Source organism: Fistularia commersonii, chromosome 4 (genome assembly GCF_037954325.1).
Source record: "Fistularia commersonii isolate RoL2024-O1a breed Wild chromosome 4, RoL_Fcom_v1.0, whole genome shotgun sequence".
Taxonomy (NCBI): domain Eukaryota; kingdom Metazoa; phylum Chordata; class Actinopteri; order Syngnathiformes; family Fistulariidae; genus Fistularia; species Fistularia commersonii.
In genome coordinates this window covers 13,379,456-13,402,119 of record NC_141287.1, presented here as the reverse complement: position 1 = coordinate 13,402,119, position 22,664 = coordinate 13,379,456, and the positions used below count along the sequence as shown (strand labels likewise).

General features: G+C 44.5%; 1 protein-coding gene across 1 annotated transcript; it reads right to left on the bottom strand.

Moving 5' to 3' along the window:
• Positions 1-729: 729 nt before the first annotated feature.
• calcrla (calcitonin receptor-like a) lies at positions 730-22,197 on the bottom strand. Its single transcript, XM_086145409.1, has 13 exons — positions 22,046-22,197; positions 11,873-11,965; positions 10,252-10,405; positions 9,969-10,079; positions 8,108-8,220; positions 7,942-8,033; positions 7,739-7,865; positions 7,376-7,529; positions 7,243-7,303; positions 6,371-6,437; positions 5,683-5,901; positions 4,236-4,277; positions 730-2,443 (listed from the first exon to the last, which is right to left on the bottom strand). Exons 2-13 carry the CDS (start codon positions 11,948-11,950, stop codon positions 2,222-2,224), a joined length of 1,440 nt encoding a protein of 479 aa, XP_086001535.1. The 5' UTR covers positions 11,951-11,965; positions 22,046-22,197; the 3' UTR covers positions 730-2,221.
• Positions 22,198-22,664: the final 467 nt, after the last annotated feature.

Sequence of the window (22,664 nt, the reverse complement as noted above, 5' to 3'; positions counted from 1 at the left end):
GTTCCCAACTAGCCACGCCCAAAAATTTTGAAGTAGCGAAGCCCTCCCTCCCCAACTAGCCACACCCACGGTACCAAACTAGCCATTCTAATTGTTCCAAACTAGCTAGCCTGCTGCTGCGACTGACGACTAACGAATGCTATCAGCCTCAGCGGATGCAAAAGAACACCGGAGGAAGGGGTGCTTGAAGCGTAGCCACGGCAACGCCAAGGGCAGGCCAAGCGGCACTGCGACACGCTAAAAGCCTTCGATGCAACACACACACACGAGGATGTTTTTATAAGTTAATGTTTAAACAAAATGAAACTGGACTTGAAATTTGGATTTGAAATTTTAGTGGGGCGTCCAGGTTTACGATGCCAACGAGGGATCAGTAGAAACACACATACACACAGTTTCATAAATGATTGATACATGACAAAAAAATGTAAATAAAAACAACATAGATACGCTGCGTACGACACAAACCAACAACAAACAAAAAGTAAGTATTTAAAGGTGCTTCCTTAGCAGAAGGACAATAATACTGTATCACCAAAGGAATGAGGGTTCCTTTTAGCGTTTAAGAGCCTCCCTCCTGTTGTCCGTTTTTTTTCCCAAATAAAATGCACACAAAGGACGATGTTCACGGATAATGAACGAAGCTCTGAGCCAATCCGGTCCTGGCCCATGACTTCATAAATCTGGAAATAAAATAGAGTGGGTTCTGATGATAAAGTCACAAAAAGGTTCATTTCCATGTCTTTATTTTCATATTTAAAGGGCTGTTGTTTTTATTTTGGAAGTGTTTGCTAGGGATTCACCGATTTATATATCATGAAATAAAATATTAACATTCCTGTTTTTATTAACCAGCTTCATCATCTGATTAAAAACTTACTTTTCCAGCAATAATTGAAATGATCATTAATTATACAATTGCTTGTTTTATTTTGTGTTATACATGGTTAAGAATATATAACCATAAAAATATTAAGAATTTGTGTATTTGTTTGTATATTTTATTGTTTCCTGATTTAGCCAAATTGATAAAATGACAAAAAAAATAAACAAACATGAAGATATCATGATTCTAGCTTTAGAAGAAGGTGTGCCTAATAAATTGGTCATTAGCCTATGACATTGCTTAATGACTTAATGTTCACTTTTGGTGTGATAGAAGGAAATACAAATAAAAATGAGAGTAAAAATAAAAAAAATAAAAAATAAAAAGCATCATCTGTGAACTAAATAAGAGATACCGATGAGCATCGAGCTGTGACTTCTGGGAGAAGAAGAAAAATGACCAAGTTTACAAAAAAAAAAAAACAAAGAAAAAAATGAACACATGAAGTACATCTCCAAAAAATACTTTCAAATGCAGTAGAAATTAAACACCTAACCCAAAAAGTACACACTTTTACATATAAAAATATAATGGGTATTATTTCAGTGTGAAACCGCTAAGTTTGGATTATTTACCAAAACAAAACCATCATCTTGTTAAGTGTGGCAGGGCAGATCTACTCCATCGTGATCCATCATACAGCCCATCCTCCTCGTGGGGGCGGAGCCACTGCCAGCTGCCATCGGAGCAAGAGGCGGAGTCAGCTGTCAATCACGGAGTCAGCTGTTGATCATCCAACCACGAACCCTCCCTTTAACATCCATGGACAATTATTGTTTGTTTTCATTTTGAGAACCTCAGGCAGGAGAGCACAGAGAACATGGGAGGAGGAGGTCTTGAAAATGTCTTGCTGGTCGCAACAGAGTTCAACCCTTTTGTCAGAGTATGGTAGTCTAGTAATTTATCAACAAGAATACAATCAGATAAATTAACATGTTTTATATATATATATATATATATATATATATAATGCACCTGTGAGGTGTTTAATCTGATGGGGGACTAAATAAAATGAGAACGAGGCAGGAACTTTTTGATTTGGCAACACACAAGTGCGAAGAGGAGGTAAAAGTGAAAGTGAAAGTAAAAGTGAAAGCTGTGGTTTCCATTGTTGTTGTTTTTTGGATAAAAACCCAACAGGGTCCAACCTCCGACGCTGGCGCGGGAGTACATGTTTGGGTCCCGGCGGCTGTCGGAGCGCTCGCCTCGTGGGGAGGGCGGGGGAGGGGCAACAGGGCCGTTCCTTCAGGTGCGTGTCAGAGTCCCTAGGTGAAACCTACGAGAATAAAAGGGTAAAAAGTCCCTCCCCCGTCGGAGAGCGGTCCTGGCGGCGCTCTAGGCGAAGGGGCTGTCTGACTTGAAGAGGCAGGCATCGGCATCCTGGCAGCCCTTGCCGTTCATGTGCTCGCTGTGGCCGTCGATGCTGTAGCAGCCCTGGACCTCGGTGATGGAGGAGGCTGTGTAAGACGCGGAGCGCAGGGCGTCCGAGTGGTTCCCAGTGCTGCTGCCGAACTGGATGTTGTGCTGGTTCCAGTGCCTCCGTAGAACGGCCTGGACCTGAACCAGGGGGACAGGGTCTCAACTATATGCCGAAACCATTTAATTCTTTGCAGATTCTGTCAGATTTGCAAGAATAAAAAAATGTAATATATGTGGATTCAGGGTTCCAAGGGTCTTCAGAGATCGGCTGACAGACATCTTCCTAGTTAGCTTAGCACAACCTATGGTAACTATTAGCCGACCTATGTCATCAAATGCACTTGTAGGACATCCAGAAGGTTCATATTTCTTCACCAAAAAAAAAAGTTTATAGTTTCACTTGATTTTCAATGTCTTGGTAAATTCCTTTCCAAAATTAAGCTAAACGCTCAATAAGCATACAGGAAGATCATGAAAGACCTAATCCCAAGCCTGGGAATTCAGAAGATCGGTTGTTTCGAGAAGCACAGACATGTTTATCACAACATTTTTATCCTAATTTATCACTATTTATTCCTGCTATTAATCCTCAAAACACCATCACGGAGCACATGAAGGGCTGCATCCATGTTCCTTGACAGCAGAATGGTTTTTTTTCTACAGCTGTACCCTGCAACTTTTGAACATTTACGCAGAATTTTTCGATGCTTCTTTGTGTAAATGTGTAAAATAGCCGCTTGGCTGTTGCGATGCTAATTTAGCTGTGTTGATATCATTCATTCTATGGTACCATTACTGTTAAAAGAACTGCCAGCAGGTCTTATTTAGAGGTCGCTCCTCTCACTTAGGAGATGTTAGCCACAGATGTTTGTCGTTGGAAAGAAGCTAATCCTTCCAATGCCTTCTCTTCTTCTAACCACTACGCCAGTTGGTGTGAGAGGGTCAGACCGAGGCTGGTGATTGGCTGAGGGTAAGATGGAGGCAGATGATTGGCTGAGTGTTAGATGGAGGCAGATGATTGGCTGAGGGTTAGATGGAAGGAGATGATTGGCTGAGGGCTAGATGGAGGCAGATGACTGGTTGGGGATGAAATGGAGGCAGATGATTGGCTGAGGGTTAGATGGAAGGAGATGATTGGCTGAGGGTTAGATGGAAGCAGATGATTGGCTGACAGCGACATGGAGGCAGAAGATTGCTGTCGGCGACATGCGAGCAGATGATTGGCTGCTGGATAAATGTAGGCAGATGATCAGCTGTGAGTAAGATGGAGGCAGATGACTGGTTGTGGATGAAATGGAGGCAGATGATTGGCTGCGGCCAAGAAGGAGAACAGCAATTGGCTGTCTGTTCTCCACCCAGAATATTCCAGGACAATTTAAGGTTTTCCAGGACACGGGCCTTTTTGTTTCTCATTTTCCACACATTTTCCATGACTGGAAAATCCTTCCGTCGTTTTCCAGCTTTTCCAGGATGCAAAATTTATTCACAGATGCACAAAGGCTGGCTCTGGTTTGGTTTCAGGATCCTGCATTTGAGATTTTATCCCCTCATGCTTTGAATGCCACCTGTTTTCCAGCCGCCGACACGTTCTATTTGCGTTCCTCTCCGCAGGAACCTGCAAGCGTGGGTCGCCACATGAGGAGATGATTCAGAGGTTTCGTAACGCACTCCGGGTGAGAGCCGAAAAAAACACGGTCCTTAAAACGAACACCTGAATTACCAACAGCGGTGAGTCGGCTGCTAGCAGTGCAGAAATGACGTCCAGGAAAAACATCCGGACCCCAGCTTTCCTGATCAGGAGGCAACAGGAAGTCACCGTGTGCGTGTGTGTGTGTGTGTGTGTGTGTGTGTGTGTATGTGTGTGTGCGTGCGTGTGTGTGTTTGTTTGTGTGTGTGTGTGACTTAGTTTTAAACCCAGACAGTGTCCTACCTCCCCGTTGAAGAAGCAGAAGATGGTGGCCACCAGCAGACCCTGCAGCACAGGAGAAGCAGAATAAATTATATATTTGCTCAAGTATGAATAAAATATATATAAAAGATATGTATATATATATCTTTTCCTTGGCTGCAGCATTTACTTTTATTTTAGTCATTTCTTTTTTATTTTAAATGCAATTTGCTGCTCAATTTTGGCATTTTTTTTTTAGATCTGATGTTTTTATATTTAATTTTTAAGCCATTTCCTGACATTTTTACTTTGATCTAATTTTTTCCTTATTCAGATCTTCCAGATTATTCCTTCATGATTTTTTTTAAACTATCAGAGCATATTACAAGACAGGACTTTTGTTTGTTTTTAATGAAAATTAGTAATAAATCAGCAATTTTTAAGAGTTATAAAGAGTTCAGAGTATATAACAACAAGTGAACAGTGTGTTGTAACTAAATTAAAGCTGCATTTACCATTAGTTACCATTAGTATTGGTCAGATATTTCACGTTGCCCTTCTTTACACAACCCGTTAAGTTATTTATTTGATTCCAGAAAGCCACTGCAGCAAAGGTCAGGATGGTCCCTCAGGACGCCCCTCCATTAGCCCCAGACCCCGCGGCAGCTGAGGCGTCCTCGGCAACTTCCTGCCCAGGACGATCAGATAACTGGCCGACAGCTGGCCCCATTCCTGCGTCTCCTCGCTCAGATAATTCACGCCTTTCTTCCTGCTCCCCCCCCCCAACAACCCTCTGACATAAACAATCCTGCAGAGGCACCAGGAGGAATGTTAGGCCTTTCTTTTCCCCTCTATCAAACCAATACGACGACGACGCCCGACAGAAAAAAAGCGCCCCGGTTTCATAATAAATGATCCCGACCGTGGGGGAACAAATTCCCCCAGGGAACAATATCGTGGCGCACAGCACACAGCCGCTCTGGCCGGAGGACACCGCCAAGAGATCTGGAGCGGCCTGGGAATACTTGAGGCCAGAAGAAAATAATTTAAAAATAAAAACTCTTTGGGTGGTTTTTTGATATCTAATAAATGGGTGAAAATGGTGCTGAATTAAGGACACTGTGACTGCCTATTGAAGAAACAATTCATCCAACTCTGTCATATTCCGACACTGCATGGCATGAAAGTAGTGCAAAATCGTCTGTTTTTCAAATGGAATTCTTCCTCTCCCTAGGCTGAACTCCAATTCAGAAGTGTCCATTTAAGGTCGAAGGTGGTTAACTGATAGTTCTAATAAATGGGTAAAAATGCTGCTGAATGGAAGACTTCCTGACGGTGATTCTGACGAAACAATTCCCCCCACTCTGTCACATTCGGACGCTAAACGGCATGCAGAAAAGTGTAAAATTGCCCATTTTTCAAATGGAGTTCTGTTCTCCCTAGGCTGAACTCCATTCACAAGTGTTGAGCTAAGGTCTGAGGCAGTTACCTGGTAGTTCATCAGGATGTGCATGATGTAGTCGTAGATCTCGGAGGAGACCCGGCCCTCGGGCTTGTAGGGAAGCAGGACAAACTGGATGCCCAGCAGCGGCACCAGGATGAGAGTGGCGCGCACCGCCTTCATGTAGAGGCTGGACTCAGCCTGGTGGGTCACCTTCAGCTTGGTGATGAGGACACGTACGATGTTTAGCAGGAAGAAGAGGTTGACCTGGGAAGGAGGTTGGGGGGTGTTCGCAGGAAGAAAAAGCAAACTTAAATTAGAAAAGCAACATTGAGTCCTAAAATGGCTGGGAGCCCTTCCCTCTGTGGGAAAGAGTCAGAAGGTTGTTTCTAAATTAGCACTTGGTTCTCAGAGAAACAATTTTTTTTTTCTCCATCTGTGCTCCAGTCAGACGGGTCAGTGAACACACCGGAGCCATGAATTCCGCAAGGCTGACATAGCCAGGAGTTGCGGGTGGCCTGACTGTCCTCTGGGAACCCTTTCTCTGTGACCGCATCAGATTGAGCGTCCTCATTTGGGGACGTCACAGTAAAAAAAAAAAAAAAAATCATGGTGCACCACAACATTTTACAGTGCCATGAGTGTCAGGTTTCATGGAAAATGTTAGCTGGCTAACAAAATACCTGGCTACAATTTTACTTGAAGCTACGAGGACACGGGAAGGGCAGGATCTCACCAGGAGGGCGGCGCAGATGGGCCCGTGGATGATGTAGAGGAGCGACGTCTTGGAGCTGATCCAGCAGCTGGAGGGCCGGAGAGAGACATCAGAGTTAGCGGAGCGCTGCGTGACAGGATGTCCATTGTGTGGCTAGGCTAGGGTTCCTTTAGCCCACTCTCAGGGTCAAAACTGGAGATTTTAGTGTTAGTCAAGCGGCTTGACTATTAGTATCAATGCCTGTCCCTCCCAGCACTCCTCCCCCCTTTGTGTCACTCGGATGCTTTCTATCTTGCTCTCCTGGTCGAGGCAGAAGGCCACTGAGCTGGAATGTACCGCAGGGTTAAATGGGGAAGCAGCATCAGCGCTATGTGTCCGCTAGCAAGCATGGCCAAGTGGCACCCCAGGAAGTAGTCCATATCAATTCTGTACCACTCGAGTCCTACTCGACTCGACCATGGAGTCTTTTCCATCCTGTGGTTCCAGCACAACTTTCAGTTTGGGTGGTGTCCCGCTAATTCATGGCACCACTTAAATTTGGCGGGGCTAATGTAGCACGGTGGCGCCAAGTTGTGGGGTGGTTTTATCACACTAAGTGCGCAAACAATGGAGGATGATGAAGGACCTGCTGTTTGTGGCAAGAGAAGACCCACAGAAGGCTCAGGGGAACATGCTAACATGCCGGCCTTGAGGGTATGTTCGAATTCTCAAGTCAAGCGCCGTGCTCAGCTACAACATTCTCTGACCAATCAGCAGCCGGCAGCCTGTTGGTTTAGTATCTGCTCGGCTACCACAAGAGCGGGTATCACAAAAGGAGAAGGTACCGGGCACTTTCCCTGAGGGACACCCAGAGAGAACCCAGTTGAATCAAAGCTGCGTAAAAGGGCCGTTACTTGTCATTGTAGTAGTAGCTCCTCGCAATGGCGTGAATGGAGGTGGGGATGAGCGGGAAACCTGTGAAGAAGAAGACAAGCTCAGTATCACGGCCTCGTTCACCATCAGCTGGCGCACCCTTGGCCCACGTACCCCAGCCAAGGAGGTAGTACCACATCAGGTGCTGCTTCTCGGCAAAGACGGCCACCACGATGAGCGTGTGCAGGTAAATGCCCTCGCAGAGCATCCAGAAGTAGTTGCAGCCAAACAGGTAGAGGTGGATGAAGAGCGACACCTTGCAGCTTGTCTGCGGAACACAGGGGGGCGTCACAGGGCTTGATAGTAGGGATCCTAAGATGTTAGCCGGCAGTTTGGAGATCTCCGCCAATTGTGTACTAAATTGGTAATTCTACTTTTTTTGGAAGAATGCTCGGTCTGCATGCTGTCATTTTTTTAGATGTGAAAAACATGGCTTGGCACTGATGCGCCTCCGGATATTTTCGGAAAGGTTCCCACCGGGTTCCTCTGCACAAGCTCCTGATTGCTGGCCACAGCGGTCAGCCAGATGATGGTGATGATGGAGTTGAGGACGAAGGAGAAGAAGAGGTTCTTGTGGAGCGTGATCCTCTGGCAGCTCAAACTCCTGTGGAGGGTGAGGAAGGGAAGGTCACGGCGGTGTCCACACAGCTGTCCTGGCAACAGACGCAAAACTCACGCACTTGAAGTGGAAGAAAATGGCGAGCGAGATGAAGAGGGAGGTCAGCGAGAGCCCGTGTCCGATGAGGGCCAGGTAGAAGAGGTTCATGGCCGTCTAGAGCCAGGGAGACAAAGGACAGGTTAGCTCAGAATGCAAATTGCTAACTTGCTAACAGCCAACGGACCCACCATGCGGCCTTCGTTGGTATGCTCGTTGCAGCGGGTGAAGTTGGTCCAGGTCCGGTTGGTGTCCGGGTGCAGGAACCAGTGGCCACTGTCGGTGCATATCTTGGTCACGATCTCTGATGGCAAGGGAAGGTGGAAAACATGTCAGCTGACTCACGCCGTGACATCGGATGTCCGCGCGTCGTACAATCCGCCGCTAGTACTCGAGCAGTGTGAAGAAGCCAAAACGGATCAAACTGTCCGAGCGGTATCACGTGGTCCCCCGGACGGATTGGCAATAAGCACAGGAGAAGAAGACAAGGAAGAAGTGAACAGTCGGTCTATTGGCCTGAAAGAGGAAGGTAGCCCCGACTCTTGCCATCTCGCACAATGAGGGGAGGCGTTTGTTTACTGCCTTGTTCCCATGATAAATTGCGTTTGGCTCTGCCTCTGCTCTCGAGTCCAGATCTGATCAGACTGCCATCCGAATTCGTCCGCCTTACAGAAAACCGAAAACCGTCTTTTCAGGATGAATGGAGTTAGCTTCGTTGATCAGTGCCGGAGAACATTCTGATGCTCTGGAGGTATGTATTGATGTTCTAAAGGTATGTCGTGATGTTCTAAAAGTACACTGTTACTTTCCAAGTGTACCTTCCAAGTATACGTTGTGATGTTCTACATATATGATGTGATGTTCTAAATGTTTGTTTGGATGTTCTGGATCAACGATGCAATGATCCAAATGAATGTTCTGAAGTTCTAAATTTATGTAAGGCATTTCAGTGCAGTTCAGTTGGAAAGAGTTTCGCCGTGTGGCCGTAAAAATGAACTGAACATGTGACTCAAATGAGCCAATCAAAGCCCTGAAATCCACCCAGGGGCCGATTGAGACACAAAATGTTTCATGGAAAATTAAACTCCGCAAAAAAAAAACCTGCGAGGAAGCAGCGCTGGGGGGAAATCAGGTTATAAATCTATTAGTGGGACATTAGCGGCGGGTCAGTCATCAGGCCATTGGGTCCAATTACCGGCTGCTGGCTCTCTGAGATTAAGGAGGATTTTACGGTAAAAATGCCTTGGCGCCTCTGTTGCTTCATCACGAGGGGAAGATAAAAGCCTTAAAAGGTCGATTGTTTTAGCCTCTTAAGCTAATGTCGAGGTCACCATGGTGAATTTTTCCCCAAAACAACCGAGGAGCTCTGTCGTCGTTTGCAAGAGCAACAGTCCAGGGGTCCCCAGAAGGCTGTCGAAGGGTCTGCAGCAGGAAGAGGACGCTAAGACATAAGCTAAGATCTATCACAGCTGCTCTGGATCCGATGTTCCTGACATTTGCTTTGAGGTCATTAAGAAATCTTAACTAATGCTAGTTGTACGCTTCACCTCGTAGCCCACACCAACTCTGGTGTTCCCATGTGCTGCTCTAGTAGTACGACACCAGTGATCCACAAAGTCTCATGGTGCTTTTCCGTTCCACAGCTCCAGCATGACTGGACTCCATGGGGTTTGGATGGTGTTCTTAACCTCTTCGGTAAGGGCGAACACGTTATAGCACAGCGGTGCCGGTCTGCCACGACACAAAATAGAGGATGCAGAGGCCATGGTGGACTTGCTGCCGCCTCTGTGGCTTCTTGTCACAAGGGAAGAGCCAAAGACGGCAACATGCAAGCAACAATGCAAACACGTAGCGCCCTCAAAGAAGACTCTCGGGACAACTTTTTAGCATCGGCTTGGCTCACTTGGAACCCAAACAGAACAGGGGGTACAAGAGCAGCGGGTACCAAATACCCTGATGGACACCAAGAAAGAACCCAGTCGAGTACAATCATGCTGGAACAGATCTACGTGATCTCTGAAGTGGAACCCCTGGACGATTGGTGAGTCTCACCCAAGGGGTCGAAGTCCTGGAAGTAGTCGGGGCAGTACTGCTCGGACGTGACGCCGGCCTTGGTGTCGTCCCAGCACAGCCAGCCATCCCAGGTCCGGTTACACATGGGCTCTAGAAGCAGAACACCAGGTGAGCACATCCAGGCTTTGGTTCTTCAAACTGAGAACTTAGGACAATATCCCAGAACAATGGCCTCCTTGGCTTCTACGGGAGAATTCTATGATTGCTTCCAAAATCCTTTCTGGATATGTACAACATGAACATTGGAACGGTACCGTCGTACCTTGCCTGCTGCCAACAGTGTCCTTCATGATCTTCTGGTAGCACTCGAACTGGGCCGTGACGATCTTGGTCCTGGTGATCCCGATGTCATGGTAGACGTTGGTTGGATGCTGCGGCTGCGTCTCGTTCACCTCCAGACTGGCGGCCACGAACATCTGGGGGGGTGATTGCGATGAAATAAAGTTCCGGTTGCTACGACGGAACACCCGAGGTTCTCGTTCTACCGTTTTCTTCGCCTCTCCTGTCAAAGTGTTCAACCTGAATTCGGGATAAGTGGTGCTTGAACAAAGGTGCTTGTTCGTGCACAGCAAAAAAAGACATGCTGTTGCCATAGCAACTGGGTGGGGGTGGGGGTATCTACCGTCACAGACAGCTGCTGCCCTCTTGAAATCCGCCTGTTTTTTCACGAAAAACATGCGGGAGTGATCCACGTCATTTGAGTCTGTATTAAAGAGAGAGGCGGCCATGTTTGAATAATAACGGCAGGGTGGGAGGGGACGAGCCAGATGTTTCGTCTCTCCTTCTCCAGAGTTAATACTGACCTGGAGGAAAAAAAAATCCACTTTCCTTTTTTTTTCCCCTTTTTGGGATCGTCGGAGGGAAAGAAGCCGGCTACGGATCGGATGTCCTCCGGTGTTTTACAATTGAAGACATTAGAAAAGCAGTAGTCCATATGATTTTACACACTGTTGGACATCCAGATTTTACCACATCATTTCTTTTTTTTTTTTTTTTTTTTTTTAATTTTCCCAATCTTTTCACGCCTGCAGTTCTTCTGTTTTACGTTACATTTCCAGACACCTCAAGAGGGCCCTCCAGGCTTCGTGTCCTTTCCAGATGGTCATTGGTCGGCATTTATTCATTCATTCATTTGTTATCGACACCACTAGTCCTGCACTCAGGGTTGCAGGAGGGTAAAGCACATCACTGCTGTGATTGGGTGAGACGCAGGAATCACCCTCAACCAATCACAGGGATGCTTGTAAAGACATACAACCATTCTCCCTCTCATTCATCGCTCATATAGAGGCATACAACCGTTTACTCGCTCATTCATGCTTTTATATACAAATAATAAGCCAGTCACTCAGTCATGCGTCATACAGACAAATAACCCTCCATTCACTCATTCACACATTATATACACTTATAAACATTGACTATCTCATATAGACATACAACTGATCACTCATTCCATCACATCATATAAACATTCATTCACTGGTTACATAGATTCACAAGTACTCACTCACTCATTCACAATTCATATAAACAAATAACCATTCACTCACTCACTCACCCCCTTATATGCATACAAGGAATCCTTCACTCATTCATGTTTCATACACACATACAACTGTTCACTCACTCACACCATAAAGACATTCATTCACTGGTTACATAGATATACAACTACTCATTTATGTAAACAAATGACCATTCACTCATTCTTTCACCCTCTCAGATATGCATACAATGAGTCATTCACTCCTTGCTTCATGTTGCCATGCAACCATTCACCCTCTCATTCCCGTCACATAGAGACATCCAACCGTTCACCCTCTCACCCCCCGATCTGGATTTTGCAACGAAGTTCGGAGATCTTTGGAGCTGAGCATCACCTTGGTCAGACAGCTGAGCAGCAGGAGGGTCACGACCCCGCCGTGACCAGCGCCGTCCAGCCTCTGTGCCGTTGCCATCGCGACGCCGAGGATCTGGGGAGCGACGGAGAACACAATCTCAGAGGTTGGAAGCGAATGACGAACGTGAAGTTGGAGGAAGAGGAGGAGAAGAACGGCCAGTTTCTTTTCACCGCGACAGGAAGTTGAGCTTTCAATAGGCTCCATTTTTGTAGCTTTACAAGTCGGCCCTGAAACTACAAACAACCTCACCTCTAAAACCCTGATGAGACGAGCGAATAATTCCCCCAAATAATCAAAATAAATTAAAAAAAATACAATCTGTGAGGGACTTTAAAACCAATGCCCTTAAACATCAGAAATAAAATAAAAGAATTGCGAGGACCTTCCAAGTCTCTGTCTTAATCAGCCTTAAATATCAAAAAATATCAACATTTTTTTAGAAAATAAAAAAATAAAATAAAAAATGGGAAAATAACCGAAATGCATAAATAAATCCTCAAAAAGCAACTACAAAAATCGGAGGAAAAAACAATTGAGAAGAAAAGGTGATTGATTTATTCAAATATCATAAATCTCAATAATTAACAAAAAAAAATTAGAAAAGAAATCTCACAAATTGGTGACTGGTTTGTTAAAATCATAAACAAGCACACACACAAAAAAAGGAAAAATCAGAGGAAAAAAAAGGTAGATAATTAAGATACAGATTTAGATAATTAACAAACAGGAAAAACAAATTAGCGTTGATGTGCAAAAATCAGAAATTAAAAAAAAAAAAATTGAGAAAAAAATCTCAACAATCGGCTAATGGAGTGTTACAATCATAAATGAAAAAAAAAAAAAAAGCAGCCAATGCAGTGAACAGTTGTGAATCAAACCGTGTGTTGGACCTGTCAGACGGGTCGGAGGGTTTACTTCGCCCCGCTGGGGCAGGGAGGGGGCGGGGCTTACTGAAAGTGGGATTGTAAAACATTATGCACATGTGCAAATGAGAAACAGCCAGCGGACGAGAAGACGAAGAAGAAGGAGAAGATCAGCTGCTCCATCTTTGTCACGCACACCCACGCACACACCAACACACACACACGAGTGTGAACCCGGGTGCGTCTGGGTGCCAGAATCCCCAGCTGTTTCTTGGCAGCAGCGGCCTGACATCCATTATCGTGCCGACACAAAAGGAGAATCTGCGTTGCCGCCGCCGCCGCCAACAAACTCCAGATGTCGGAACCTCCTTTTTTATTTTTCCCCTGCTAGGAACATCCCCCCGCCCCCGTTTGGATTCACACCGCCGCCGCCGAGGATGTGATTCGCCATCACCGCGGTTGTGGGAGGGGTTAGCGTGCGCTAGCCAGCGGAGCTGAGGCGCCGACGTTTCAGACATGCAACTGTATCGTGACCACGGAAACGCAAGATCGGTCATCGTGAGATGTACTCACAGATGTACTCAAAAAGAAAAAAACTAACCAAAAAAAAATGCAGAGACCATCCAGAGCAACAATCAGATTAATAGAATTGTTACATATGATTAAAAAAAATTAAATAAAATTTAAAAAATATGCAAGGACATAAAAAATGCCTTCATCATCAGAACTGAAATAAAATACCATAAAATAGAATTATAAAAAATGGCAGAGCTTTTGAATGAGTGCTCTGAACATGAGAATGAAAATAAAATAAAATTTGCAAGGGGCTTTGCATGAATGCTTGAACATCAAATGAAATGAAAATAAAATTGCAAAGAGCTTTTAAATCAATGTGGTGAACATTGGAATGAAAATAAATTAAAACTAAATAAAATTCACCAGGACCTTTTAAATCAAAGTCTCAAACATCAGAATTAAAATTAAATTAAACAATAAAATATAATATGCAAGGAACTTTCAAATCAATGCCTTCAACATCACAAATAAAATAAAATATGACCAGCCTCAAAATATTATCCTCTTATTAAGAGGATTAAAAAAAACCTTCAAGATAAAAAAAAGGAAACAAAAAACAACATCAAAACCTGAAGAAACAAATCTAAACCCAAACTCAGTCCATATCATATTATTTTTGTGGGGGAAATAATCACGAAGGGTCAAACGTTTCAAGGGCTGTCGAATTTCCACCCCCGGGTCCTGAAACCCAACGCTCTGCAGGATAACGCGTTATAAATGCGTAATAGATGTGTAATAAACATTTAATAGATTTGTAATAACCATGTAATAGATGTGCAATAACCGTGTAATAGATGTGTGGTATGTTCTCCGGTGGGAGAAGGAGGGCGGAGTGCTGTTCGTGCTCCTGCGGCGCGCCAAGATTCCCCGGCTGCATAGCGGTGACGGTAACCAGTACCTTCAAGGAGGAGAGATGGGATTCCATCTGCCTGAACTAAGACCTCCTCGTAGGAGGACCTCCGCCTTGAGGAGGTTCTCATCCCTCACTCTGACATCACTCTGTCATCATCATGAAAAAAAAAAAAAATCTAAAAAATATTTATATACAAGAGGGACTCTTGGAATTTTAAGGAAATTACATGAAAATGCTGAAACGATCTAGTCAACCTGGAGAGATAATCCCTGCTGGGATTAAATATCACAGGTATTTTATCTTTGTTTTTAATTTAACTTTATTTGTTTTTATCTTTATCATTATTTTGATTTAATTGCATTTTGAATTTTCTTTATTCCATTACATTTGATTTTTTTTTTGTAATTTGATTTAATTTAATTTTCTGGCCACCAGCTCAGGCTTCTCCAGGAACAGGAAGTGAGGGGGCGTCTTCTGGACCTTTTCATGAAGGTCCAGCAGGTCAGTTTGAGGAAGAGGAATCGACCTTTTCCTCCAATCACCACCGTCCTTCGGACCTTCTCATGACCACCTCTTCCCTCAGCTCTCATCACCTTCCAAAGGCCTCCATCTTCACCACCAACTTCCTCATCCTTCACCACTTCTGATCACCTCCTCCTCCAGCCGGCTCCTCCAGACCTTCTAATCACCTCCTGATCTCCGTCAGTAAACATCCTGCTGGCCTTTTGCAGGATGTAAGGCGCCAGGCGCTGTGGTCACATGACCAGCGGAGGCAGGTGAGGGGTTACCACCGTTAGCACTGCTGGCAGGAGTGCGCGCACACACACACGCGCATACACACAGACACACACACACTGGACTGCTGCAGGAAACCATTCCTGTGAGAGTTTGTTTTTTTTCCTCCCATTAATCTCTGTATTTCCTCGCCGACTCCAGGAAATGTTTTTCAAAATTATCTCCTATTTCAATTTTCTTTTTAAACGTTTTCCTGGTTTTGATTTTTGCACAACTTTGAAGTAATTTCATGAATTAATTCAGGGGTGGGCTATTTTTTGGCTCAGGGGCCGCATTGACTTAAAATTTGACGGACGGGCTGGGTCAGCACAAGTTACAATACATATTAAAAAAAAAAAAAAAACATTTGTTAACAGTACATATCAGACTCATCTGACATTTGCTTAAAAAATAAAAACAGCTTGGTTTTGAAGGCTCTGACGTTTGCTTGCATTTCACACACAAAACAGTTTTTCCCTTGTAGCTTCACATCCAGCTCATTCATGTGTGTCAGTATGTCCGCAGTAAAGGCTAAATCACAGAGAAAATCTGTGTCATTCAGCCCAGGAGAATTCTCAAGTAGCTCCAAAAATGAAATAACCTCTTGTTTGAGCTCCCAAATTCATTGATTCAATCATTCAATCATTCACATCAAGTAAGAATTCTGTATCAATATTTGGCGGGCCGGATTGTAAAGACCAACGGTACGGATGTGGCCCGCGAGCCGTAGTTTGCCCGCCCATGAATTAATTCCTTCTGTTAAACATTTCTTTGCTGCAACGTCCCTGTCACTTTACAACCATTTCGCATATATTCTGAAAATCTCTTGATGTTTTTTTTTTTATTTTACATCAAATTTTTCTGGATAATTTTTCTGAATAATCTCCTACTGATTTTGCCGATTTCACTCATTTTAAAACTGTCATTTTAGCCATTAGCATGTTAGCGCTGTCATTATTAGTGTGCGCGCATTAACCCCTGTCCCCGCCAGCCACTCTCCTGATCGAGGCAGAAGGCCACCCCACACGGAGTTCGGATCTGTCCGACGTTTCTGAACTGTTCCGGATCTGACTTAACACACACACACAAGTCTTTAAGTAATTGGCTTCCATCGATCAATTGGGATTTACAATCTTCTGAGAGCGGCAACGAGAGGAGGGCTTAGTCGACCCGTGTGAGAGGAGGTTTGCAGGCAAGAGGCACCCAGAGGCTGAAGGTGGACCGCGGACGCACGATAAATAAAATAAAAGACGGAAAACATGTCGGGTGCCAATGTCTCACCGTGAGTAGCTCATGCAAGGCTGGAGTTGCCGGGGGCGACACCAGATGTTGGGAAGGAGGAGGTGGCGGTGGTAGGGGTTTGGAGGGCGGAGGGTTGAAGTGGAGACCTAAAGCAATCCCAGACAGATGTGAGCGAGGAGCCGCCTGAGCCTCCCCGAGCTCCACAGCCGGGGCCCCGACGCACCGCGCGCTCCTTGGCGTTTCCGTGTGCTCCTCGCCGTTTCCGCAGCAACGGTGGAGGCGGCCGTGTGGCTCGAAGTGATTTAGAAGAAAAAGACCTCAGAACGCCGTGCTGTAAACTTTGTCTCCCACTTGTTAGCTTAGCATAGTGAACGAAAGCGCATGCTAACTGTAGCCTCACCGTGGTTGTTTAGGGGGCGGGTCAGGAGAGCTTTTCCCCGACGGACACCGCATGTGGATGTAATTGGGCTGCTCTGTGCACGTGTGTGTGTGTGCGTGCATGTTAATGGGCTGTGTTTTTGGGCCCTAATGACAGTGTTTATCTTGCTGCGGCCAGTTGTTGATGTGATCTGCATCCCGCAGAGACTTCCTGCACTGTCCATCTCAGGACCGTCTGGCATGCTGCTGCTGTCTCCACTGCACTTATTGGTCTGTTTCGGACTGTCTCATTTCCTCCTTCCCAACTTACATGATGCATTTATTAGCTTTAGCACTCCACCACCTTGCAGAAAATCCACAGGCAAGTTAGCTTAGTAAGCGATAACAGGAGATGATAGGGCATCATTATAGTGATGGCAAAAGTCCCCTTCTGTTGTCGCAGAAATGTTACCAAAAAAGGGCTTTTTCTTGAAGAAGCTAATTTTACCAGGTTTGCCTATCCACGAGTAGGTTAGCTGGGCAAGCTATGAGAGACGCTAATGTGTCATCATAGTGGTGGCCAAAATCCCCACCTATTGTCAGGGAAACCATACATCACCAATAAAAGGGATTTGTCTTGAAGAAGTTAGTTTTACTCTCTGAGAAACCAGGTTAGCCTAGCATGCTACATCAGAGAGACACAGCAAGAGTGGCTAGCTTCTCCGGACTTGGTTCCTGAACACACCACCCAACTCAGCAGGACTTTGCACCTCATCTAAAAAATTCATTCCAACAACCACCTTATTTCTAACGCTAACAAGCTATCGCTAAGTCATAACTTCGATCACTGTCACTGCTTTTTACAGACATTCTTCATGTAGCTCAAAAAGGAAGCTTCTACAGCTTGGCTACACCGAGTCAAGAACATAAAACCCACTGTCGCTGGACGTTGACTTCTTCTTCAGAGCGATATAAATGTGCTGTCCTCAGACAAGGACCGTGAGACAGAGCTCTGTTTCCTTTGTTTTTCATCACCTCAGCAGTTTGGGAACTTCACGGAAACTTCGGGACGTCCGTTTTCAGCGGTCGTTTTTCAAATGGCCCGGGTCCAAGCAGCGGAAAGAAGCGCTGGAAAATACCAGGGGTATTTTTACCCGGGGTTACAAAAATAACCGTTGCACCTGCAGGGCCGCCGGCGTTTTTTTAAGAGTCTAGAGCCTTGAAGTCGAGCTAACGGGCTAAGTAGGCACTTAACTTAAGTTCAAGGATAATTCCTCAGATCCTTTCCGGTTAGCGAATCGACTTCAATGGGGAACTTGGTATCAACAACCTGATGGGTTCATGAATAGGGGATGTTCCGATACCTATTCCTCCCACACGATCCCGCAAGTATCACCATGGTGACAACGACGGCAAACGCAGACTGACCACCTGACAACTGTATGTCCCAGTCCACTCGGGCGCAGAACATTCACAACATTGGAACGTACACAATATCGGGTCTCAGTTCACTTGAAGGTAAACGAGCATAAAACAGAATTAAACACAACGCATCTTGGGAGTCAGAAAGCAAATAAGCAATTGACAGTACTCATGGAGAGAGTGATGACAGTAGGTCCAAAGCTATCAATATACCGCCAATCATCTGTTTACTTCCTGGTTCAAATGATGTGCTGCGTTTAGCTCCGCCTCTGCGCTTTTAGAGGTCGGTAGTGATGTTCTACAAGTACTTCATGATGTTCTACATGTACAATGTGATGTTCTAAATGTGTCTTGATGTTCAAAAGGTAACCTGTGATGTTTTTAAGGTATGTTATGATACTCTGGAGGTAGCTTGAGATGTTCTACATGCGTGTCGAGATGTTTGAGATGTACATTGTGACGTTCTAAAGGCATGTTGTGATGTTCTAATAGGACGTGAGGTTCCAAAGCTACATTGTGAAGTTGTACATGTACATCACCATGTTCTACATGGTGCATTTATGTTTTGATGATCCAAATGTATGATGTAATGTTCTAGATGTACTTTATAATGTTCTAGATATAGGTCATGACGTTCTAAATAGATGTTAGGATGTTCTGAATGTCAAATGTTTTGTTACCAAGTTGTTGTGATGCTACAATGCTCTCAGGGTAAGTCGCGATGTTCTAAATTGTATACTATATGTTCTGCTATTCATGTACGTTGATATTTTCAAGATGTACATTGGTGTTCTAAAAAACATTATGTCCAGAAGTGGTGGCGTTCCAAAGGTTTGCTATGAAGCTCTCATGCTAAATGGTGCACCACATAGTTTGTCCGAGCACCGAACTGGACCAAACCATTTCCAGGTACCAGGGAGGTAAAATCAGACCAATAATTGTGGAAACAATATTCCCAAGTCCGCACTGGATCCAAAACAACACGTTGGTCCAGAGATGTTCCCGGACACAGACGTTCAAGGCGGCCCCATGGAGGTCAAGGAATATCCTGTCAGTAATGGTCGCCAGCCCACTTGGTGACCTCTGGGGGGGGTTGCGATCCTGGGTTTCCCCGACAACATAAAAAAACATCCTGTGTGGTTCTTGACCAGGACAGGGGAGGAACTTTGATTTTTTATTTGATTACAGTTTTTTTTGTTACATTTCAAAGACTATGTTCAAATCTTCCTTTTTTTTTTTTTTAAGTGAGTAAATCATCAAATTTTGCACCGTGCCATTCCTCAATTGAAAGCATACATTTTGCTGAATATTTATTTATTATTATCATTTTCATTTTGGCCTGTTCTGTAACCATTAACTGCTAATTACAAGGTCATTTATTCCCTGGCGGGGTTTTCCAACATCTGCCCTTCATACATTGGGAGTGCAGGTGTGCGTGTGAAACATCCCGTGACCTTGCCGTGGCCTTTCCAGCCGAAGGGGGGCCAGGCCTGACCAATCAGGGAAAAGAAAATAACATGCCGTGTTCTGTTTTTCTGAAATTCGGCGCCTGAAGCACCCAGTCACGACAGCAACGGGCTGGAAAATATGCCAATAACCAAACAAAGAAAAGAATAAGTGAATGTTGATTTGTATTACATCGCATCATCTTATGTTATGGCATATAAATTGCAGTATATAATGCTACAGATGATCATGTTGCCGGACTATGCACTATATTGCAGTTTTCCATATACTTTGCAGTATTTGTCATGTTGTTATTTTTTCCCCTCATGTCCTGGTCTTACATGTTCACCTCTGCAGGACTGACAGTGAAGCCCCCCTCCGACCCCCTGAGACCATTTCCTGTATTTACCGTCCTCAAAGCCCCACCCCCCGCAGACAGGCAGCCAATCAGGGCGCAGATCCCGTGGCCCTACGGCTTGTTTTGCTCAAACAAACATGGAAACTACACCGTCTCCACTTTCCTCTAGCCAGGCACATAGGCATAAACACACACATAGGCATGCAGGCGGGCGTGCGCGCGCGCACACACACACACACACACACACCACACACACAGATCTCCTTTCACATTTAAAGTAATTGATAATAGATGAGCGGAGTACAAAGGCAGCAGAAAGGTGGAAACAGGTCTGTTTCAGGCTGGCCCAACATGGCGGAACACCGTGCATGCACTTGACCCCAAGCTCAGCAAGGAACGTACGCACACACACACACACACACACACACACACACACACACACACACACACACACACACACACACACACAGGACAGCGGGCATCATTCAGAGTTGATTGACAGCTACTTGCTAGTGGAAGATGGCTAAGTGAAAACTAGCATGGCGTGCTAGCTGCTGTGCTGCCATACGCACATCGGGTCAGTGGCTGGCTGATTTTGGCACCAAAGTATTGATCGCCAAGCTGATCAATACTTATGTGATCGATTTGTTTCCCCTCGCCGGACGCTCCGGCACCGCCATTAGGCAGGTAATTGGTCATTTGGGAAGTGCCGCGTTGGTGCCAGGATAGTTATTGAGTCTAGGAACCCGGTCCTAGCTGGAGGTGATCAATCGGGTTTGAAAAAGGATCCACTGCTTGATTGTTCCATATTTTCTTTACGGGCGGTTTGATAGAGGTGAGGGGACCGACGTACCGCACGGAAAAGAAGAAAAATGGGCGACTGGGAGAAAATAAAGCCATTGTATTTTAATTTGTGAATTGCATTGAATGGTTGTAATGTTACTTTTATTATTTTTACAAATCATAATGTACTTGTTTTATTATTCTTGGCTTTTGCATTAGCATTGCTATTATAATAAAGATAAACAATAATAGTTACTATTAGCAGTAACATTTATTAATATTCTCCCTAATTTTATTGATTTTAGCATCTAGCTATCATAATACCACGACAGCTTCTATAACTAACAAAAATAAAAAGCATAGTTATTTTCATTTACATTTATTAGCATTGTAACTTTTAAAAAACTATTTTCTTTAATTATAATATATTTATCCCTTTGCAAGAAATTATTTCTTCTGAATTTAACCCATCATGATCAAACAATGAGCAGTTGCAAGCCACTCGTTCAGTGCCTTGCTCAACAACATTTCAGCAGGCTTGGAGTTGCGGCAATCAAACCAAGAATGTTTGCCTCCAAAGACGACCACTCTAATATTAAAATTATTATTATATCATCATGTCAGTAATTACTACTGATATTTGTTATTTATTATTGGCTTTAGCACTAGTAGTGCTATCATAACAGGACTACTAGTAATTCTAAAATCGAATAATAATAAAACTAGGAGGTATTTTTACATGACTCAACATTTATTTGTATTGTTACTAATATGTGGATTATTATCATCATCATCATAGTAATAATACACCAATGTTTACTATTTTCATGAGCTTCAGCGTTAGTTTTGCTAAGATAATATCACTTGTTTCTCCCTTTCAATACAGGGGTTGATGTCCATGTGACCCAGGGGTCATCTGAGATGACCATTAGCGGCGATTAATGAATGAATGAATGAAGTGAATGAGTACATGTCTTTCCTCCACCTCTTCATCACCACCTTTCCACGTCCTCCTCCTCCTCACTCATCCTCATCTTCCCTCCCCGTCCAGCCCACGAACTTCCAAATCTAACCATTATGTAACCAATGCGGAGCCTCTCTGGATTATCTAATCCGCGTTTAGATACACAGACGGACACGCGGGAGTAATGTGCGTGCGTGTGTGTGTGTGTGAACATACGCACACGCATTGCGTGCATGCATGCATGCAACATGCATGCGGGGGTTCGTTACTTTGACAGCTGCACGTCCACGCACGGCACTCTCTCATGCCCGTGGATTAACGGAAATTCCGTTACGAGAGTCGGGATTAATTTCATGCGTAATCCGCGGCGGAGGAGGACGAACCGCGGCATCGGGTAACCGAAGTTCGCCGCAGCTGCGGCTCCGGTGAAAAAAAACACACACACGCATACACTCACTCACACACATGCATTCTCACACACACACACAGTAACGAACCTCTCCGCCGTACCTACCGGAGGAAGGGGTGTTTGTTAATCCGAGCAGGAGGCGTGTATTCCCCGGTTCGGAGCTCCGGCCAGCGGCGGGTTCCAGCGCTCACTGAGCCGCCGCCGCCGCCGCTGTCGGTTTGACGTCGGAAGACGGCCCACCACTTCCTGTGACGTCACCGTAGCGATCATCCCCCCCACCCCCCCCACCCCATCCACGCCCACTCGGATTAGATATTCAAACGTTCCGATCCGTGGAGGTACCAATAAATCCGTCCACCGGGAATATCTACATATCTATTGATTTTTTTTAAAATTAATTATTAATTGAATTAATTATGGGTCAATTATTGATTGGTTTCTCATTATTCTCGCGCACAATCGGATTAAAAATTTAAATAACAAAAATGTTTTTCTTTAAATCCTGTTTTTCTTAATATTTTTTTTTCAATTAATCAATCTATATGCAAAAATTCTGTTTTGCCCGGGCAAGCACAAAAATATACATAGATACAAAAATCAGACAATATAAGGAGTATAACAAAAAACATATCTGATCTCTATTTAAAAACAAATATTTAAACAAATAATTAGAAAAAAAAAACGTTTTTCTTTGAATCCAGACTCTAGGGCTTAATGGCATTAA